At 43.7% G+C, this 21,621-nt stretch overlaps 1 protein-coding gene across 2 annotated transcripts in view; it reads left to right on the plus strand.

Annotated features, from left to right (window-relative positions):
- Aatf (apoptosis antagonizing transcription factor) overlaps nt 1–20,140 on the plus strand; it is a 105,714-nt gene extending 85,574 nt beyond the window's left edge. For both annotated transcript variants that reach the window (XM_038328811.1, XM_038328812.1), the window contains one exon: nt 19,678–20,140. In XM_038328811.1, the coding sequence (XP_038184739.1) occupies nt 19,678–19,741 (64 nt within the window). In that variant the 3' untranslated portion in view covers nt 19,742–20,140. The remainder of the gene's footprint in view (nt 1–19,677) is intronic.
- Nucleotides 20,141–21,621: the final 1,481 nt, after the last annotated feature.

A 21,621-nucleotide genomic window follows, 5' to 3' on the forward strand; every position in this document is an offset into this window, starting at 1 on the left:
GACAAGCAGTGCTGTAGTTCTCCTGCCTCCAGGCTACCCCTAACCTATTCTATGAGAGAACTCACGCTGTCTCTTATTAAGAAGTGAGAAGCCTTTGATGTTTATTGCTGGGGGCTGGGAGGGTAAGTAAATGATACTTTTACTCTATTGTGTGTCTGTAGTATTTGAACTTTCTACAATAAGTTTGTATTGCTTTGTATCAACAACAACAGAAAGCTATTTTCAGTTTCTGGAATTCCATATGTGAACCATGGAGGCAGTGGGAAGCCCTGATACTCCTCTGTTGGAGAAAGATGGCCTCTCCCCGGGTTCACACCCTAAGCTGACTGGGGCCCCTCGCTGCTGCTTTTCACGCTGTCCTCCCCAGCTGTGGTATCATGTAGGTAGGCAACACAGCACTCCCTGCACTCTTGAAGTTTTCTTCCCAGAAGCAGCTCCCCCTCAGTTCTGAGTTGATCGGGTCTGGGGGTTGCCTTCATCTCTCTGCAGGTGTTCCTTGGCTCCAGGTTATTGTTTGTAAATAAGCCTGAATTGGATTCATACCCAGTGGGTCTAGGGACTCTTGAGTGCTCCTCCTTGACTCTCCCATATCCCTGTCCAGTTTGAGCTCAGTAAATTCGGATTGGATGGATTGGACTGAAATGGGAATGCACTCATTAAGAGAAAGAGAGGACCTTTGTAACACAGGAAGTTAAATATCCTCATGGTCTGTGGATGGGCTGTGTGGCATCCCCACCTTGTCCCCTGTAGTTAGTTAATTCTTGCTGATAAAAATTCCTCACACTAGGAATTTTGTCTTAAGTGATCTGTTAAAAAAAAAAAAAAAAGACTTTTTAAATGCAAAGTGGCCCAGCTGAGCTCTTGCGTCATCTCTTCCCTTGGGCACTTTTGTTAGTGAAAATCTTGTGTGACCCTGATGTGTCCTATGTCCAGTAGGGGTGCACTCCAACTCTGAGGGAGACGGCACATGTGTCTGGCACACATTTCCAGAATTGAAAGAATTTTTATATGTTGACACAAGGGTTACCATGAGCCTGAAAACAAGCCCAGCTTCACCACACTCTGCACTAAGCAACCCTAGTCTGCCTGTCCAAGGAGACAGCTAGCAATGGACTCTGGAGAACAGGCATGAACTACCACTCTGCACAGGTTCTCACTTCCCCTCTGGCTTATGGACAGAGGGCTTTTTAAGCTGGTTAAGGATTTTGAGAAGCTGAGCTCCCCTCACCTGGTGTGAGTACTGACCCCAGAGTTTACTGTGGTCAGTAAACTTTATGACCTTTCTCTGCTCTGCTGATGGGAGATTAGCTGCCTTTTGCTGTCTATGCTAGGCACTTGGAGACCGACTTTGAAGATGTGAGGTTTTGTCACGGGTGGTGCAGGTAGATGTCAAACACGTGCCCTTGCCAAGACCCTGAGACTTGCTGAGAAGGTATCTGTGGTTAAACTGCACTGACACTGGTTTCTGCCCTTGGCAGGGACAGGGCATCTAAGCAGTGACAATCAGCTGGGTACAGACCAGAGAAAAGTGGTGTGGCTGCGTTTGCTGCCACATCTGAGAGGGTTCTCCCACCAGATTGATTCTGGCACTGGCCCTTTTAAATGCAGATTCTGGCATTTTTCTGGGTAGCTTATTTCTTGTAACTCTTATTATAAACATAATGGCAACATTAGCATTTAGAATTGTTTGGTTCCTTTGCAACAAAACAAACAAAACCACCAAATTCTCTTAGTAATAACAACAGCCTTATCCTCTCTACCTTAATAAAACATCACAAGGAGAAGGACCCTTTAATGGTATTATGTACTGAACACATTATTGTTTTACATCCAAGTTTAAGAAATGTACAAATGTAAGCCCATCTTGTAAAGTGCTTTGTCAACATCACAACCATGTTGCTCCTGAGGTGCCTTGGTATCATAGAATTCCTACAGGCATTTTGTCTTTGGCTTGCCATTTTTGTGTATGGGTCTGCAATCTACATGCAGGCATGTTCACCACTCTGCTGTTCTGTCCCCAGCCCATAACCCCTGCTTTCTTAAAGCTCCCCTGCCTACTGTGCTGTTTTTATTGCATAGAAGCAGGCACTGGTCTTGATGAGCTCTTGTGCTGTAGCTTGCATGACATTGAGAGCTCATCTGCTCATGATCCCAGGAAACATCTGTTGGGTAAGAACTTCAGGCAAGAATGGTTAAAACACAGATGTATTCTCTGAGGCTGCTTATCTCCTAAGAAGACACAGGTTATTCTGACAGGTGAAGTAAGTCTGGGCAGATATGCAACATTGATCTAATCAGCAGAACAAGAGCCGCACTCTAACTGGTGTTACCTTTTACCAGTGTCATTAAAGGCGCCCATTACTCTTTTATTAGCCGCTCCCTCTCTTCCTTATCAGATTGCAGAGCAAACATAACTCACGGCAGTGATTTGATCTCTGTTAAAGAGGATTACGGCTTTGCATTAACTGGATTGACATAGTTTATAATTCACTTGTTGATACTCAAGCGGGTGTTGCCACGTGCCTGACCTCCCCCAGCAGTGCTGAAGGGAAAGGACCCCCATATATCATCATTAAAGATGGCACTCAGTACAGACAGGAGATCCAGCCTTTCCTCCAGTAACAGCAGAAAGGACAAAAGGAACACTCTCAAATTCAAGCCTTGGGCCAGACTCTCAAAACTGGCTTGAAAAGAAAATAGTACTGTTGTGTCTTTGCTTCTCCAGTTTGCTGCTGTTCGGCCTCTCTAGAGAATTTGAGCTGTCAGATTGAAGTTTGGTTCCAAGCAGGACAGAGAGTGATAAAAGCGCATCTTCTTAATCGCACTGTGGACACAAGCAGATAAGCCCTTCAGCGTGGGGCTTTGTGCTGCAGTGTTCATTTTTGTAGCCACATTTTCAGCATTTCCTTGTGATTTGAAATTCTTTTCCCTTCTAAGGGTATTGCATATTCTTTAAAGTGGTTCTAGATGTTTTTCTTAAGGATTTGTTTTAAATTTATTATGTGTGTCTAAATGTAGCATCTTACAGATACTGCTTTAACCATAGCTAAAGTGGCTTCCAAGTGTGTAGCTGAGCTTTCCACCTTTCTCTTGATTGGCCATTCACACCTATTATTAATGTTTCCTAGTGATCCCAGCTGACATCAGATTGCTAAGATGTGTAGACCATTTTTGTTTCTTCGTAATGCCTTTAGTTGCTCTGGTTTTTCTACCCCGAGTTGACTACCCAGTTCTGATCAGCAGTGAATGACTGTGAAGACAGCGAGGCGCATGTTACTCCCTGAGCACTACTGTGTCAGACCTCGGATCCCAAACCTGCCCTCCTTCCACTCAGCTCTTATCAGAAGGCGGTGAGATAGCCGACACTGTCCACGTTTTGTGATTAAAACATTAAGGCATGGAGTAATTAAATAACTTGCTTAAGTTAAAAGCAAGTTGTGAACTAGAGTGTCCCAGAGTACAGCCTGCTAACTGCTGCTGCTGCTGCTGCTGCTGCTGCTGCTGCTGCGGAGTTTGTCTCTCAACCAAAGACAAAATTTTAACTTGCCTAGGACGTTATTTATATAAGGAAAGCTTTGCTTGCAGGCTGTTTACATTTTGGTGCGAATCATTGAATTCCTCAAGCCTGCCCTGTGGTTATTCTGTCTTATGCAGAAGGCCTAGACTTTGTGATAAGCTTTGCCCTGCATCCAGTCCTGAGTATTGTGCCCATTTGTTCCCATAGACCTAGTTCCACTATTCCAGACCTGTCACCTCATCCTTGAGTACCTTTTCTTCTATAGTGAAAATAATACATGTGTTTAAAAGAAAATTTGGAAAATACAGAAAGCATGAAGTTCTTCTAGCACCCTGTACTTTTTTTAACATGTGTTTGTTTGTTTTGTGTGTATTCATGTACATGCCCTGACACATATGGAGGTCAGGAAACAACTTGAGGGAATTGGTTCTTTCATTTCAGCATGTGGATTCCAGGAACCAGGTCTGGAGCCTGGTGTCTTTACCAGCTGAACCATCTTAGCAGCCCTGCTTTTATCTTTTACAAAGAATTATTGTGTGTGTATTTTATTCAGATAAGTACGTACATACATGTCTCTATTTTTTTCAGTTGCTTTGTATTGTTAGCATTTTGATGCACTTGTTTTTGTTTTGTTTTGTTTTTTTTTAAACACACAATAACAAAATTCATTACAAGATCTTTTTGTTGTGGGGCATTACAGCCACTTTTACATATCTATAAATGTCCATACTGTGTTTGTGCTTGGCAGTCCTCCCTCCATACCAGGGGCTGTCCCCACGTACTCTAGTTCTCTCTGACTTCTGTTCATGCACTCGAGTTTTGTTTAATACAGAATGTTGTGCTGTGCTCTCTCCAGTTCTTGGCTTTCTGGCTTTTTTGAGTTCAGATGTTCCATCATGTGACCATGTGACTGTCACAGTGATTGCATCAGCTCTCCACGTGCTCCAACTTCACCTTCCTTGATTACCTGTAGAATGAACTTTAGTCTGCCTTGTCTCCATTCCTGTGTCCTTGTCACATGTTAAAATAACATGCTTTTATACCATCCTATTGTGAGTCTTTGTCTCCCAGCCAGCTCCCAAATAACCACACCAAAACTTACTATTATTATGAAAGCTAGGCTGATAACTTAGGCTTGTTTCTAACTAACTCTTATAAATTAAATTAACCCATGTACTGCCATGTTCCTCATGAATGTTACTTCTCCTCTAGCATGTTTTGCTTGTTCTCCGTTTGGCTGGCAACTCTGCCTTCTTCTCAACATTCTCTCTGTCCTGAAAACCCTGCCTAGATAATTGGCTGTTGAGGTTTTTATTAAACCAATCTGAGTGATAAATCTTTAGTGTACAAAAAGATTATTCCACACAATCATCCAATCTGGGCTATATTCCAGAACACACACACACACACACACACACACACACACACACTGTGCACTCACTGCCCTTCCTTGTGGAAGTGTCCAGTCATCTGAGATCCAGGCACTTGCCTTTCCTCATTCCTTCTGAGGGGGTGACTCTTTCTGTCTGAACCCTTCCCTGTCTTGTTGGCTCCTCTCTTTTGGTATTTATTGCAGTTCATGAAAGCACTTACTAGAGGGTTTTTCTTGCTAAGAACATTAACTCACAAGTACAAGAGAGTGGCTGTTGTCAAGATATTAGCCCAGAATAGTATGCTTTAACCCTAACTGTATTCTGCCTATTTAAAAACATTTTTGTAGCACAGGTATTGTTTTCAAGACAATTTATTTAAGGCCTTCTAAGTCACTGTCAGAACTCAAAGCCAGAGGACTGACTGGAGGTGCATATGTCCACTATAGTGCTCATGTGCAGTGTGGCCCAAACACCTTCTGTGTCTTAGTGTCTTTCTTTATAACGTGAAAACAGTTAACCCTTCCCGCTCACCTTTTTTTTTCTTCAAAGAATGAAATGCCCTTTTTTTCATGTTTGTTTCTAGGGAAGACTATCTCAAATGTATTCTTTATGAATACTTAACTAAATAAAGGTTGTGTTTTCACATCTGTGTGCACCCTTGTCTTTGCCCAGGCACAGCGACACTTCCATTTCTGTACCAGCCTAGGAGTAGTACAGGCTTCCTCCCCAGGATGCCTGTGAAGCTGCTCTTGCAGTTCTGTGCACGGGGGCCAGTAAGATCATTTTAAGAATAGCACTATCAGATGGACTCTTGCAGACGCCTCTCCAAACTGTCTGACTCCTTCAATGTGCTGTCCTCCTGCGTCACTCTACATGTATTTTAGATGCGTCACCACCATGTCACCTTGTAATTGTCTTCATTCTTGAACATTGCCCTGCTGGCCACCACCTGGTTACTTTATTCATAGCTTACAGCCATGTTGGAAAAACCTCCTGAGATGAGGAGTCAAATATTTGGGATTTCTGACACCCAGCCCTTGTTTAGAGTGTGTTTAGAGTGTGTCATTTTTACTTGGATCATCCTAGGAGAAAAATCCTCCAAAAACACACATTTTTCCATCAGTTCTTGAATTTTGTATTCTACTTTTGGTTTTTCTCTTGACCATCATGATGATTTTTATACCAGGTTGGATTTCTGGTACCTCCTACAAATTATTGGTTATTGTGAAAACATGGTGAACTCCAACAGGACTCTGGGTGACTAGTGGAAGCTATAGGCTGCTTTTAGAATTGTCCCATTTAAGAAGAAAATTGTAGTAGAACAGGTTCTCTTTGTACATCAGTAAGGGATCACAAACCTGGTTACTTCTTTTATTATTTGATGTTGTTATGAAAAGAAAGCCTAAAAGGGGGGCATCTGTGTCCAGGGTGGGGTCATTACACTCCTGGAATGAGGCCTTGGAGGAGCAGCCACACCTTGTATTCCATCCATGGCTCCCCCTGGGAAGCAGTGCACTTTATAAACATGAACTCATTTACTCTCTGGGCAGTTCTACTTAAAAGGTAAATAAGGCTGAAGGCTTTTTCTTCTCCAAAACAGATGAGGAACACCAGCCAGAGAGGAAATGGCTTGAGCAGAGGCTGGCTAGGTGGGGTCAAAACGGGGCTGTGGTGTTGTCCTTGGCAGATCTCCTTTCTTGCTTCTTGGGGCAGTGGGGGCTGGGCCTTTGCGTGGAGTGTGAAATGCTGCAAAGACGAGCAATTGTTCTTCAGTGCTGTGTGCTCCTTTATAAGAGAGAAGAAATCAATACACATTTTCTCATACACACACATGGCAGCCCTCCACTTCTCCCGCAGCTCGATCCTGCAGGAGGAGGCATAGCTATCTAAGCCAGCAGGATACACCAGCTTCCAGGAACAGGCATGAAAACTCCTCATTCTGCACTTAGCCGTCAAGCTCTCTAAAGCCAACCATAACACTGGCTAAGGCCATCACACTGACTGGGTTCGATGCCGTGCTGTAGTACCTGAGGGTTCTTTGGGTGTGTAGTGACAGGAGGTGTACCTAGTACAGACTCTGTCCAGAACTCTTTCCTACTTTATGGAGAAGTTCTTTGAAGGATATTGTTAGGAAATAAAAAGACGGAGGCAGTAATTTTTATCTTTTCAGTTATCATACAGATAATCCTAAAGCTGGGCGTGTCAGCTCATAATCTCCATACTTTAGAGGCTGAGGCAGGAAGATCACTATAAATTCAAGGCCAGCTTGGACTTTACAGTGATGGCCCTATCTGAAGTTAGAGATTATCATCATCATCATCATCATCATCATCATCATCATCATCATTATAATTTTAAAAGACAGCATTGTTATCTGGAATTTATTTACAGCTTATTGCCAATCAACAGTTTAGGATTTGTAGGATATGAATAATAATTTTTGCTGCTGTAAACAGAATGATGGGTGCAAGTGACAGAATGGCTTTGCAGGGCCAGGGGAGTACAGCTGACTCTGTGCAGGTGAGCAGCTCTGGAGAGAGTGAGTCCGTCACACAGAAGAGACATGAGATGGGGAGCAAGTAAGTTGTCCAGATGCAAGAGGAAGGAGGTAGAAGAGGAACTGAAAGACAGGCAGGGCAAGGAGCTCATGGAGCCTGACCAAGTGGGCCTTGGGTGTCATGATAACAGGTCAGCATGCTGGCCCTGCCAAAGGGAAGAGCAGTGTGTGCACCTGGCCCAGATTCTGCTGACATGAACTCCCTGGCTGGTTTTCACAGTTCCTACTCCTTAGAAGCTGAGGTTCCATGGAGTGATAACTGAATCCTATGCAGCCCCAGGCCCTTGTATCCCTTGGGCTACAGCCCTGGTATGAACACCAGTGTGCCTAGGCACCAACTTTACCTTCTCTGCCGCTAAGCAAGTGATTTGCGTCTAAGCAGCGAACCATCCCCTGGCTTTTAACAGGAGCCCTTGGAGGGACTGCTGTTTGAACAGGGAGCTTCATCTTCCTGAAGCCAGCAGTCTTGAAACTGTAAACAAAACAGTGGCCAACTCTTATTGCCAGCATCGTGGTGGCCTGACATTAATATTAAACGCCTCCAGTAAGGCAGAGTGCCCTGTGCCCAGCTTCAGAATAAAAATAAATAAAAATAAGAGAAAACCTGTTTGTTTTTTTTTTGTTTTTTTTTTTTTAAAGCAGTAAGATGATTTGTCGTCTTTCCTTTGTGAGGTCATTTGTCTTCTCTCGCACCAAATCTGTTATAAAACAGTCAAACTGGGAACGTAGAAATCATCTCAGGAATATAGAATACTAATGCGCAGAAGCAGCAAGGAGCAGGACTCCTTTTGTCTAAAGACTCCCGCCCCCAGCAAGTTCAATAAAGTAAGTTATTTTTCTCTAAAAGAGTGTGAAAGACTTGAAGGTGCTGGGAGGAATGGTAGGAGTTTGCAGTATTTCCCATCTTTGTTAATGTGTGGTGAATTTATAACCAACACTGAGGAGAAAGCCTTCACCAGTTCCCACTGTTGCCCCTCTTTCTCCTTCAGTCTCCCCATCTTTTCAGGTCCTTTGTTTGGGTCCTGGACCTGCTTCTTTAAACATTTATAAATCTTGAGTCTGTCTGATCTTTAGGAGACAGGCCAGAGCCACATGTCACCAACTGTAATTTAGAGCTGTAGATCTAAAAGCCTCCGCAGGGGTTTGAAAGACCTGGTTCTGACCTGACCGAACGAGTACACTGGGATAGCCCTTCTCAGGTCTCCTTCAAGCTCTGGGAAGGTGGTGACGAGAGCAGACAGCCTGGGTAATTTATGGGCTCCAAGCTGCCTAGTCTCTTGTCCCCTTTGAAATGAGTTGTGTACTGCCACCTTGTGGTGGACTGGTACATCTGCAATTTGCTATCTGGAAAACGGACAGACTAAGATTACTTTGCATCCAGACTCTGATGATGAATGACACTGGAGAGATTCTCTGGGTCATTTACTATTTTGCTAGTCTCGTTCATATCGAATAGTTCCCAGGAAGACCTTTTTTTTTTTTTTAAGAAAAAAACACAAAGAAGTAGGTCTTCTATGGTAAGTTGCTACTTTTCTTTTTCTACTACTCCCTTTGTATGGTGTGTGTGTGTGTGTGTGTGTGTGTATGCTTGTGATGGGAGGATGAGTGGATGTGGCTTCATTCCTGGTTTGGGTTGAGTTTGGTGTGAAACATCAAAAAGGATATGTGTGAGCCACTTTTGGTGGTGGTAGGAGAATAAGGGAATCTACATTGACCTTCTTAGTTATACACAGGAATCATAAACTTTCTGCCCCATGATTTCATTGTGTTATTGGCAGCCAACTGTGAGGTGTCAAGGCAGCCAGTCGCTCCTCATACATGTGTGACAGAGACACTGCTCTGTCCTCTAGAAACAGCATTTTATGGAAGATGCCATAGTCTTACTGATCAAGAAGATACAGTTTACTCAAGCCAAGATGGGAACCACCTATGACAGGAGGTTGCAGCCCTGTACACCATTATGTTCTGTGCTGTAGGCTATTGCTATGCTCACTTTTCCTGCTTGGATATTTAAGACAGTGAGCAGTTGCTCCTTGGTCTTATTTATCTCCTTAAAAAGAAGAAGAAACCGTACATAGCCATTGCCCTCTGGCACACTCTTTCCAACAGTTAGAATGCAGGCATCCTGCTGGAAGAGGGTCTTTTATTTAGTGCCATTGGCACATGCCAAGTGCTAATTGGAAGGCACCTTCCAGTAGGTATTTAGAATGCCTGAGCCCACTGGTTGAAGAGAATAGAACTCTGAAGGCAGGGGATGTATGTGTTCAAAATGTCGGAGGCTAGCCAGGATCTAGCTCAGTGTTACCGTACTTGCCTGAGATGTAGAAGGCCCTGGATATGCTCCTAGCACGCGCGCGCGCACACACACACACACACACACGTGCGCGCTGATAGACTCCTCTGTTCCCACAGACCTGTCTGGACTCCACAGCAATGCTACAGTTGATGCAGTGCTGGGATTGGCACACAGGGTCTGAGGGCCTTACCTAGAAAGGCAAATTGAAGGCTTCCGGGATTCAGACAGACTGCCAGGAATATTTGCGGCAGCAGTGGAAAGAGCTGAGGGTCTGAAGCTGACAGCATGCTGTGGGACACAGCCATCCACCTTGCTTCTGTCCTGGCTCTGGGGGTGAGGCCAGTGGGTTAGTGATGGAATGGCAAAGATTGTTGTAGAGTAGTTGTCTGGGCAGGTGTTTGAAAATGGCCACCTATCTAATCTGATGTCTGCTGTTCTTTGTCTTTTTTGTTGTATTTTTCTTTTGTGTTTTTGTTGTTGTTATTTGATTTTTTTGTTGTTTTGTAGGTTTGTTTTTAGATTTTAAAAAAATGTGTATGTGTATGTGTCTGTGTGAATCTGCATATTAGTGCAGGTACATGCAGAGGCCAGAAGAACATACCAGATCTCCTAAATATGGATTGATAGGCAGTTGTGAGCCACCCAAAGTGGGTGCTAGGAACCAAAGTTGGATCCTCTGCAAGAGCAATATGCACTCGTAAAAGCTGAGCCTTTTCTCCAGCCTCCTGTTTTGTCTTTGCAATCTTGCACAATAGTAGTGAAGTTTATGTTTTTTGATAGAAGTTTCTGTTCCACCCAGTCCCACAACCGTTCAGTCCCAAAGAAACATGCAGAGGCCAAATTAACTATAAACTGGTTGGCCTCATAGCCCAGGCTTCTTATTAACTAACTCTTTCATCTTAACCCATAATTTTTGTCTGTGTTAGCCACGTGCTTGGTACCTTTTATCAGTGAGGCATTCTTATCTTGCTTCCTCTGCATCTGGGTGGCAACTTCAGGCTGAGCCTTTACTCTTCCCAGAATTCTCCTATTCTGGTTACCTCACCTATACATCTTGCCTGGCTACTGGCCAATCGGCATTTTATTAAATCAATACAAGTGACAAATCTTTATAAGGTACAAGACCATTTATTGTCCCATTATACTTTCTCTTTTTTTTTCTTTTCAAAGCAAGAACTCTGAATCTAATCTCCTTTGTTTAGCTTTTTTCCTGACCATATCCATAACAACTTGTAACCAATACTCTAAACAAAGACAGACATCCATAATCTATTTTTTGGGAATGTGGATGTAGTTTTTCAGGCAACTTCCCGCTGATTGAGGACACTAATAATCTTATGGGGACTTAAAGAAAATTTAGGATTATGTTCAAGTCCTGACTAGAATATTCTGTGATGCTTGATCATCTCAGCCAGCAGCCTTGAGGCTGTTCTGGATGTACTGGATGTAGAACTTAGAGGAAACTCCAGCAGAGGTGCTCTGAAACATTGGATCATCTGGGTCATCCACTATCAAAGATTTTTCAGGGAGTCTTGATCAATCAAACCTGATTTTTCTTAACCCAAAATGAATCCACAGCCTCTCATTTCCTGTGGAAACAAAAGCAAATCCTCTTCTTCAAAGCAACATGTCTTTTGACTTAAATTTCGAAGTCAAGGCATTTTCAAAATATATATGTTGGATTAATCCAGCAGCATTAATAATCAAATGTCTTTTAGCAGCCGATGCTCCTTCCTCAGCATTCAAACAATTCAAAGACAACACAATAACATACACTATCCAGATTCTCTTTGTATTTTCCATTTTTAGTGACTTTAAACTATTTCTTCTATTTTTATTTATAATTTTTGGTTTTTTTAAGATTTATTTATTATGTATGCAACATTCTGCCTCAGTGTATTCCCGCACGCCAGAGGAGGGCACCAGATCTCAGTACAGATGGCTGTGAGCCACCATGTGGTTGCTGGGCATTGAACTCAGGACCTCTGGAAGAGCAGCCAATGCTCTTAACCTCTGAGACATCTCTCCAGCCCCTAATTTTTGGTTTTTTAAGACAGGGTTTCTTTGTGTATCTTTGGCTCTCCTGAAACTCACTCTGTGGACCAGGTTATCCTTGAATTCACAGAGATCTGCCTGCATCTGCCTCCCAAGTACTAGGATTAAAGGTGTGTGTTACCACACCCTCCCACCCCCCTCTTTTTTTTAAACATTTATTTATTATGTATACAATATTCTGTCTTTGTGTATGCCTGCAGGCCAGAAGAGGACACCAGACCTCATTACAGATGGTTGTGAGCCACCATGTGGTTGCTGGGAATTGAACTCAGGACCTTTGGAAGAGCAGGCAATGCTCTTAACCGCTGAGCCATCTCTCCAGACCCCCTCTCGCTCTTAAAAGGACTTTATCCTTTTTTTTTCTCTCCCAAGCCTACATATATTTTTAAGCACACTGTAAACCATTTGGAGGTTTGGTTTTCTGTTTGTTTTTGTGTGTATTGTTTGTTGTTGTTGTTGTTGTTGTTCTGAATCTATCTTTACTGTATATTTTTCTTTTTCTGACCACATGAGTCTTTAATTTGCTAAGCAATATGGCTAGGATTAAAACCATGGCTTTGACAGCTAGATCCACACATTCCTTAGCTTTCTGAGAGTCTAGCTTCATGACCGTGTTTATTGCCACAACTCTATGGAGTTTCAAGATTCCTGTCACCACCAAGAAGCATGTTGTCAGGTATTCAGAAACACCATTTAAGTGTTTGGTGGCAGGGCCTCTTAAAAGAGCTACAAGGTTTTTGCAGCTAAAAATGAGTCCGGAAGCCTCTCTTATATAAGACACACTTGCCTCTAGCAAACAAAGCCCACCTGAGAAAATGCTGCTACCAAGAAGCCCTGCTTAACTCTGTTTTTTTTTTTTTTTTTTTTTTTTTTTTTTTGGTTTTTCGAGACAGGGTTTCTCTGCAGCTTTTTTAGAGCCTGTCCTGGACCTAGCTCTTGTAGACCAGGCTGACCTCGAACTCACAGAGATCCGCCTGCCTCTGCCTCCCGAGTGCTGGGATTAAAGGCGTGCGCCACCACCGCCCGGCTAACTCTGTTGTTTTGTGTCTAGAATTATTTCCTGAGCTCTCTCAGGTTTTATGTGGATATAGTTGTTTATATTGGGTGCCATTTGTTGATAGAGGTATCTGTTCTGCCTAGTCCTACAGCTGTTCAATCCCAAAGAAACACACAGATCTACATTAATTACAGATTGGTTGGATGTAGATGAATGTGATAAAGTTGTCCCACACTAGCTCAGAATTGAGTGTAGTAAAGGGTTCTTTATTTAGGGGTAGACTCACAGATCACAGTCCTCTGCATGATCAGGAACAGGAACCAAATCCAGCAGCTCAAAGAGAGAGAGCGCGCGGGCGAGTGACTCTGCAAGCTTTACACTGCATTTATAGTACAAGAGACCACACCCAAGTGGGCTGGTATCTTTTAAAGTCTATTGGCTGAAGGAGTTCCCACAGCACCTCCCCCTTTAAATAAGAGAGTCCCAAACCCAATATAAAACTATATACAATAAGAACAAATATCAAGTATAAAATTAGAATTATACCAGCATAAATAGTATCAAGCAAGAAACATGCTAAATGTTTCAATAGTTATCTATCCTAAGGAGTCTAAGTCTTGTATTAAAAATGACTTGACTAAGACATGAGAGGAAAGTAACTATGACTCTCTAGTCTTCAGCCCCATCCAAGACCTGAGAAAGAAAATAACATTGCTTGAGTAACAGGAAGTGCAATCAAGCAACTTCCAAAATGTGCAATAAATGACCGAGACAACTGGCTACCTGGGCTACCCAGGCTACCCAGAGTCTCACTTGCAGTGTTGAAGTAACCAACGTTGGCTAAGGCCTAAAGTAACCGACAGACCATTTTCAGAGACAGAAAAATTTTCAAAACTGTACCCTGTCTTGGCAATCTTTTTTCTTGTATCCTGCTTGTCCTGTCTAGACACCATGCATTATGTCAGTGGTAGAGGCATGGGCAGTTCTTTGCCCAAAGGCCAGTTTTGCCAAGAAGAAAACAAGCTCCGAGTGGAGTGTCTTCGGTGCCCAACGTTTTCTTGGGAATAGATCAGTGCTGCCAGGAGCAGTCGTGTCTCGTGTCAACAGAAGCCTAAGTTATTTAAATGCCATTTTCTACAGCTCTTTGAAGTGGTGGAATATAATCTCTATATATCTAAAGACCCTGATTAGTCTAACTATAAGTATGGGAAACATGGATGACTATTAACCTGTAATTCTTAATACCTATATAGGTTAAAGAGTAAGACCTGATATTAGCATATTAAACAATCTTTAAACAACTGTGCAGCAAATGAGAACAATGGCTTTAAAATATAACAGTGTATAAATATCTTGATCAGAGGTAGAAATATATAGTGCAATATAATAAATATATCCTAAAATTGTATCAGTATATAAAATGTCTTAAGCAGAGGTAGAAATATGCATGCATACAATATGACAGAATAACTTTGCATATGACAGAATAAACAGAAATAGGAACATATTAAATATAACTAATATAATTTGAATTTGTATCAATCTATAAGAATCTATACTAATGTAAATTGTCTATAAATAATAACTCACTTTATTGTTCACTATTATTATTAGTGTGAGTATAAAACCTACCTATTATCCCATCCAATTCCTGCCCCCTTTTTTTGTAAATGTTGTCAAAACACAAGTATGAAAAGGTGTTAGTGACAGTTTTGGTCAGGATACTATAGGCACCAGTGGACTTATCTACATAAGAAGCCTTCACCTTGTCTACTTGGAGCCTTCTTGCAAGGTTTTAATCTTGATCTAGGCCTTGTTCAGCATGACTCTGGTGGAATTAGAATTGTTAGTTTTCTGCCTGTGTATGCTATCATTGTCCCTGCGTCTCAAATGTATGTAGAAGGCCATGTTCAGGCTGCCACCCTGTAGTGCTTAGTGTAGGGTTTGTAGTGTGCAGGCGAGATAGAGAGCAGAAAGCAAAGGTGGTCTGGGTGCTTCTAAGTATGTTGTGGGTATTTAGGGTTGCCTGGCCCGCCAGAGCCAGCAAATGAACATTTATTTCAGGTTAATCAAAGACATCTATATTGGTTTGAAGCTATCTTTCTCTTTTTTTCTCCTTTCTTCCAATTTTAGACAGGTTCTTGGTATATAGCCCAGGCTGGCTTTGAACTTAGGTCAATTTGCCTCAGCCTCCCAAGTGCTGAAACCACAGGCCTGGCTCAAATTATGCCCTTAATCAGAAGGGCAGGTTGTTGCAGGGTGCGTTTGGAAGACGTGTGACTCACTTAGAGACCATGATCTAGTTTTAAAGGGTGCACAGGTCTTTCTGGGAAACAGTGGGTCAGCTGCTTTCTTTGTGGTCCCCACAAAAACAGCAGGGGCTGGGGTTGTCTTGGAGTTTGGGGAGTTCAGGCCACAGTAGGAGGAACATGGTCTTCGAGAAAGCAGATAGAGAGTTCAGAGCTGGATGCTGCAAGCTACTGACCTAGCAAATTAAAAGCCCTGCATAGGCCATTTGCAGGTTTAATACACTGTTTGCCCAAATAGTATCATGAAAGACAATGATCTGTATTGCAGTTCTGTGAGGAGTGCACACATAAAGCTGAGGGCTGTGTTGTGCACACACACTCATTTTACTAAGGAATGTGCAAATCCTCACCCACCAGAGTTCTGCTTGCACTTCTCAGCTGAAGCCAGACTCACACACTCTATCTTCCTTCAGAAGACACAGTAAACCACATCCTTGCTCACACATGCACATACACTCTGTCTTTATAGAAAATGGCTGCTACTGCATGATCATTTTTTTCCAGAAACAGGTTTTATTGTAATATAGTAAAAATATTAAATTAGAAAATGCCTCACTAAGGGTTATAAAACCTTACTACACTAGAGATAGGTAATTATCCCCTCTGCAGCCTAAATGACAGTTTAAAAGAAATAAAAATGTTCATGCTCATTACTTGCTTTTGTAGGTTGTAATAAAGTGTGAGTTAAATTTTAATTCAAGGAAGAACCCCTGCCATCGACCCTTCCACCCTGGGTCCAAATCCCAGTAATTACTCTGTTGCCTGTTCTCCTGTGTAATTCTAGCATTCTTATGTGTGCTACAGTGGACATTGCTACTGGCCAGCGAGAGCAAGGGTACACGAGATAAAGATCAAAGATTCTTAGCTTTGTTCCCAGTGTGATGAGGAACAGGATTCTGTTCTTGAAACAAAAGCTTACAGGTTCACTGTGCAGAACCCGATGGACCTCAGCATCAGTTCTCCACGTGCACTGGAGAGTTGATAGTGGATCTGTCTGCAGACAGCCCTGGCTGGGAAGGGCACTGCAGGGAAGGCCGCAGAAGCCTTGTGCCTGTGAGCTGTCTCATTCCTAGTGTGTTTTCCTCGGCTGACACAGATCTTGCACCTGCTTGTAGGTGGGACTACTTAAATTTACCAAGAAAACTTTACATAGTGTTGCTTAGGGGACTCGTAGGGTATAGGCACTTGCTGCCAACCTTACAACTGAATTCAGTAGTCTAAACCCACATGGTGGTGGGAGAGAACCAACTCCCACAAGTTATCCTCTGACCTCCACATGTAACAAAGCATGTGCACCCACCCACAACAAATAAATAAAAATACCTCCAAAAACACATTACGTGGCAATTTAAAATGTGTGTTGGGATGCAGGGTTTTGTATTCTTTCTGCAAGACTGAGATCTGGTTTTGCCAGAGCCACGTATGTGTTCAAAGTCCAGTATAACTGGAGCGCTGGGTTTCGGGGGGCTGGAGTGGAAAGGGTAGGGCAGAGTTCAGCACCACTAGCCAAGGGGGGGGCCTGACCCAGTGTTGTTCTGGGACTGCAAGGAGCGGTTCTACTGGGTGTGTAGAGCTGGAGTAGAAGGAGTGGCAAGAAAGGGGGGTCATCCTGTGTTCTTGGTAAGAGGTAAGTTCTATCTGAAGCAGCCAAGGGCAGTGGGTGAGGAAGGAAGATGCTGGATTTGCTTGTGGGTGTTAGATTAGGATAATCTTTTCTTCACTCAACCTGTCTCCCTCTAAATATATTTTAGGAACAGAGACCACTTGATTTCCCAGGTTGCTTTGCCACAAGTAGCTGCACATGTTTGTCAGTTTAGCGCACCGAGTGTGAAATGATGTTCTCTTAAAACATAGGTTGAGCATTTCACCGTGCTCCTGACACATGACCCCTCAGTGGACAGTAACTGCCGTCTTTGGCCAATGCACTATGCTGCCATTGCAGAGCCAAGTGGAATCATTTGCTTAGGGACAATGATAGCTCTGAATATAAGCCGGCAGGGTGAGTCTGGGAGGGAATAAAAGAATAATAGCCCTGTGCCTGCTTCTCTCCTCAGCCGGCATCACGTTGAAGTCATGCTGTCCTTTTTGTCAAGCAGCTGTCCCCTTCATGTTTCGTCCTTTTGGTTGGAATGGCTGGAGAGGCTTGTGTGTGCTGGCAGATGGTCAGGCCACAGTGCAAGGACTGAAGGCTGGGCAGGGCTGCTGGGATCTGCAGGGCAGCACGTGGGTGCTCATTTGCATTTGGGGTGAGGTCTTCCTCCTTTGTAGGGCTGGACAGATGCCTAGAGCTGGGGAACAACAGGAATGTGTAGGGTTCAGGGCTGGTTGGCACTTTAGGATGAGGCTTCCAGCAAATTCATGTGACTATAAAATGCCTGTAATAAAACTGAAGATCCTCTGTCATTTTCTGTCCACAGTTTCTCTGCCGGTACAGTGATCCCTTCATGACAGAGCTGATCTACACCTGACTTCTGCCATTCAGGGTTTTTCGTCTCCCTCCTCCTTCATTTCCTCCCTCCTTGCCTCCCTATGCTTTGGTGTCCTTTCTGCTTACTCTGTAGCTACAGAAGGATGAGTGCTGAAAAGCTGAGCTAGCATCATGGCACAAACCTGTAGTCCTAGCACTGGTGGCAGAGGAGACAGGCTACAAGTTAGAGCCAGACCGGACCCTATTAGACAAATTAAGACTACTTGCAAAGATGGCTTTTCTTGCATCAGGGTGGCTGCTGGAAGTTCTCAGGCAGCAGGAACACCTTCAGAAACCATTTTCTTAAGATGCGGACTGCTGATTCATCAAGAGTCCTGTGGCTGTTCTGATTCTAGGCAGTCACTGTTCCTATGGACAGAAGCAGATGTGGACCCTTGCCTCAGTTAGATGTGGCCCTAAAGTTGTTTACTGGGTCTCAGGGATTCATATGCCATGGGTCTGGTCTGTTGGAGCTTTGAGCCTCTTCCTGTGGGGCAGCTCTGCCCCATCCAGAGGAAATGCCTAGAACCTGGTTCCCTTAGCAAGGCTTCTGCACCCCCACAACCCAAACTACATTCTCTGCCATTTCCCTCACTGATCCATGTACATTGCGTACAACAGCAATAGAAGTTGTAGTGGTCACACTATTTTAAAGAAGGTTTATTCTTACTTCCGTGTGTGTGAGTTTGTACATGTCTGGAGCTGGAATTACAGGTGTCTGTTAGCTGCCTGGCGTGGGCACGGGGAAACAAACTCTGGTCTTTTGAAAAGCAGCGAGTTCTGTTAACCTCCAAGCTACCTCTCCAGCCCCTTATCACCATACTTTAGTGTCCGGATTGAGCTTTAGAGTTGGGCATTGGTGTACACCTGTAATTCCAGCACTGAAGGGCAGAGGCAGTAGGATTCAGAATATGAAGCTGGTGTCAAAAGTAGTAAGACCCTACCTATCTCAAAACTATAATGGGTTAGGGGGATAGCCTAGTTGATAAAGCAGTTGCTGTACAAATGAGGACCTGTGTTTGATCTCAGCACCCACATAAAAGCCCAGGAAAGGGTGGTGCACACTTATAACACTCCAGTACTGGGGAGGCAGATTCAGGAGGATCCCTAGAGCTTATTGCCCCGCCAGCCACAGGCCAGAGAAGCCATCTCAGCACATAGGTGGAAGGCTCCTAAAGAAAGTCCCAACACACACATATACATGCACACACACGGGTAGCTAGTTTTATTTTGTTGGTGTATGGTGTGTATTGCATTCTTGTATACATGTTATGTATTCAGGTCCCTACAAAGGTCACAGGGAAGAGCCAGCCATCTTCCTCTTGCTGAACCTAGAGTGCAGTTTTTCCAGCTAGCCTAGGTGGCCCCCCAGCCCCAATGACCCTCCTGTTTCCCCTCTCACCCCAACACTGAGGTCACTGAATGCCTGGTTGGATATAGTTTTTCACATGGGCACTGGAGGCCTGAACTCAGGCTTATACATACAGCAAGCATTTTACTTAGTGAGCTGCCTCCTCGGTCCAATAATGTTAATTTTTAAAATCCAACTTTAAAAATAAATTAGACAATTAAATTATTTCTTAGACTGAGATTAGAGAAAGGAGTGTGGGGGAGGGGAAGAGCCCTGGTTCTGTTCTGAACCTCTGCACATATGATCATAATTGGAATCTTGTTGCCGGGTCATTTTCATTGTTTTTCAAGTACTGCCAAGTCCTAGAAAATGTATGAAAACTAAATTATATCCCCTACATCCATGTCTGATTGAATCCTCTCGGTGCGTGCCAGTCTCATATATCCTATTAAAATATTCAATCTTGTTTTCTTACTTGAAGAGCCTGTCTGTAAAGGGCAAACTTACAGAAAACTCATTCCCTGGAGACAGGGTGTCCAGCCACACTAGGCTATTTACATGTTTCACTGTGTGATTGGCTGCTCTGCGCTTCTTCCTTCCCTTGTATTTGTGAATGAGCACTCTGAGATGTGGTTCTTAATTACACGGCTGTGTTTTCAGTTGAAGAAACAGATGAAGGTGTTTCCCAGTTTCTTGGTTTCTTTTTAACCTTGAAAAGTTAAGCAGCGTGTTAACCAGTTTGTTTTATTTCCTAGGACCGAGTTGTATCGATCTCTTTTCGGCCAGCTCAACCCTCCTGACATGGACCACGGGGACTGAACTCTCCTCTTGCTCCAGACTCCCGGCCCCCACACCAGGACCTGCCTGGCTGCTTCAAGGATGGATGACTTCAGGGTGCAGCACTGGGGATCCCGGGACTGTGCTCTTCTGGGAGCATGTACCTTACATCCCGGAAAGCTCAACCGCTGAGTCTTTTAACATTCACAGATATTGTCAGGGCTAGAGCCATGGCTCCGGGGTTAAGAGCACTTACTGCTCTTGCAGAGGACCCGAGTTAGTTCCTAGCACCTACATGCAGTGTCTCAGAACAGCCTCTAACTCCAGTTCCAGGGGATGGGGATTCAGTGCCATCGTGTGGCCTCTGTAATCACCAGCACTCGGGTGTGTACTCACTCCCACACAGACGAAATTAAAACTTAAAGAAATCTTTTAAAGAAATCTGTGGTCATCGGTGTGAGTTATTGAGCTAGAGGAGATAGTTTAGAGTTACATTGCACAGTGACACCTGCTGAAAGGATTTGTAGTTTTCTGCTTAAATCGTCTACTTGTACAATATAAAACTCCATTTCCTGCTGGGCGGTGGTGGTGCGTGCTTTAATCAGGCTGATCTCTGTGAGTCTGAGGCTAGCCTGGTCTACAAAGCTAGTTCCAGAAGAGCCAGGGCTACACAGAAACCCTGTCTTGGGGGGAAAAAAAATCACAACCTCCATTTCTTGTCCATTCCCCCTGAATAGACGTTCAGGTTGTCAGGTTGTTCCCACATCTGGACTGTTGTAAATGGCACTGTGGTAACTGTTGGCTCATCTGACCGTCACTGCTGACTTCCATTCCCTTTGGTGCTTACACTGAACTGGGACTGCTGGGCAGATGGTAGTTCTGTTTTGTGTGTCCATGTGCATGTTTGTGTTCTCATGCAGTGCTGGGAACTCAGGACTTCACGTGCCCTGAGCATGTGTTCTGCTTCCCAGCCCCTTTTCAGGGTTTGGAGGAGCTTCCATGCTGTGCTTCATAATGGCCGCTCTAGCTTTCAGCCCAAATAGTGTTCAAGGCTCACTTTGCTGCTCTGCCAACATTTGTCATGACTTATCTTTGGTAAAAGCCATTTTACCAGGTGATGCCTTGGCGTGCTTTAATTTGCACCTTGCTAACAATCAGCTATGTCTAGCATTCTCTAATGAACCTCTTGGCCATTTGTGTATCTTCTTTTGAGAAGTCTATTCTCAGTATGGATGTTTGTTCTAAGTGTGGATGGGTGGAGAAAATGTGGTATAAGCACACAGAGGAATTCTATTCAGCCTTTAACCAAGAAAGGATTCGTTCTTTGGCGATGGCTTGGCTAATCCTAGAGGACACTTAAATGAAATAAGCCCGGAACAGAGAGACAAAGATCTCAGCTGTATAAAACAAGCAAAGTATAAAACATTTAACTCCCAGATGAAGAGGAGGATGGTTGTCAGGTGGCAGCCAGGAGGGGATGGAGGAGTCAGCTTTGAGGTCCAGAGTAATGGGAATAAATTGCACATGTCTCACCACAAAAATGTGATCAGTGTGGCCCTGGATCTGGTAAGGATTCAGTTCAGCCACTTCATGCTGTGTGCATCTAGAATGTCATGCTTAAGACCATGAATATAGGGACTGGAGAGATGGCTCAGAGGTTAAGAGCACTGCCTGCTCTTCCAGAGGTCCTGAGTTCAATTCCCAGCAACCACATGGTGGCTCACAACCATCTGTAATGAGATCTGGCGCCCTCTTCTGGCGTACATGCAAGAAGACTACTGTATACATACTAAACAAAGCTTAAAGAAAGAAAAGAAAAAATAACAATTTGGGCCAGAGGGTGTAGCCCATTAGTGGAGCACTTGCCCGCCATGCAGAAGCCCTCAGTTCCATCTCTAGCACTGAAAGCAAAATGCTAATTA

This window comes from Arvicola amphibius, chromosome 4, assembly GCF_903992535.2.
Source record: "Arvicola amphibius chromosome 4, mArvAmp1.2, whole genome shotgun sequence".
Classification (NCBI taxonomy): Eukaryota; Metazoa; Chordata; class Mammalia; order Rodentia; family Cricetidae; genus Arvicola; species Arvicola amphibius.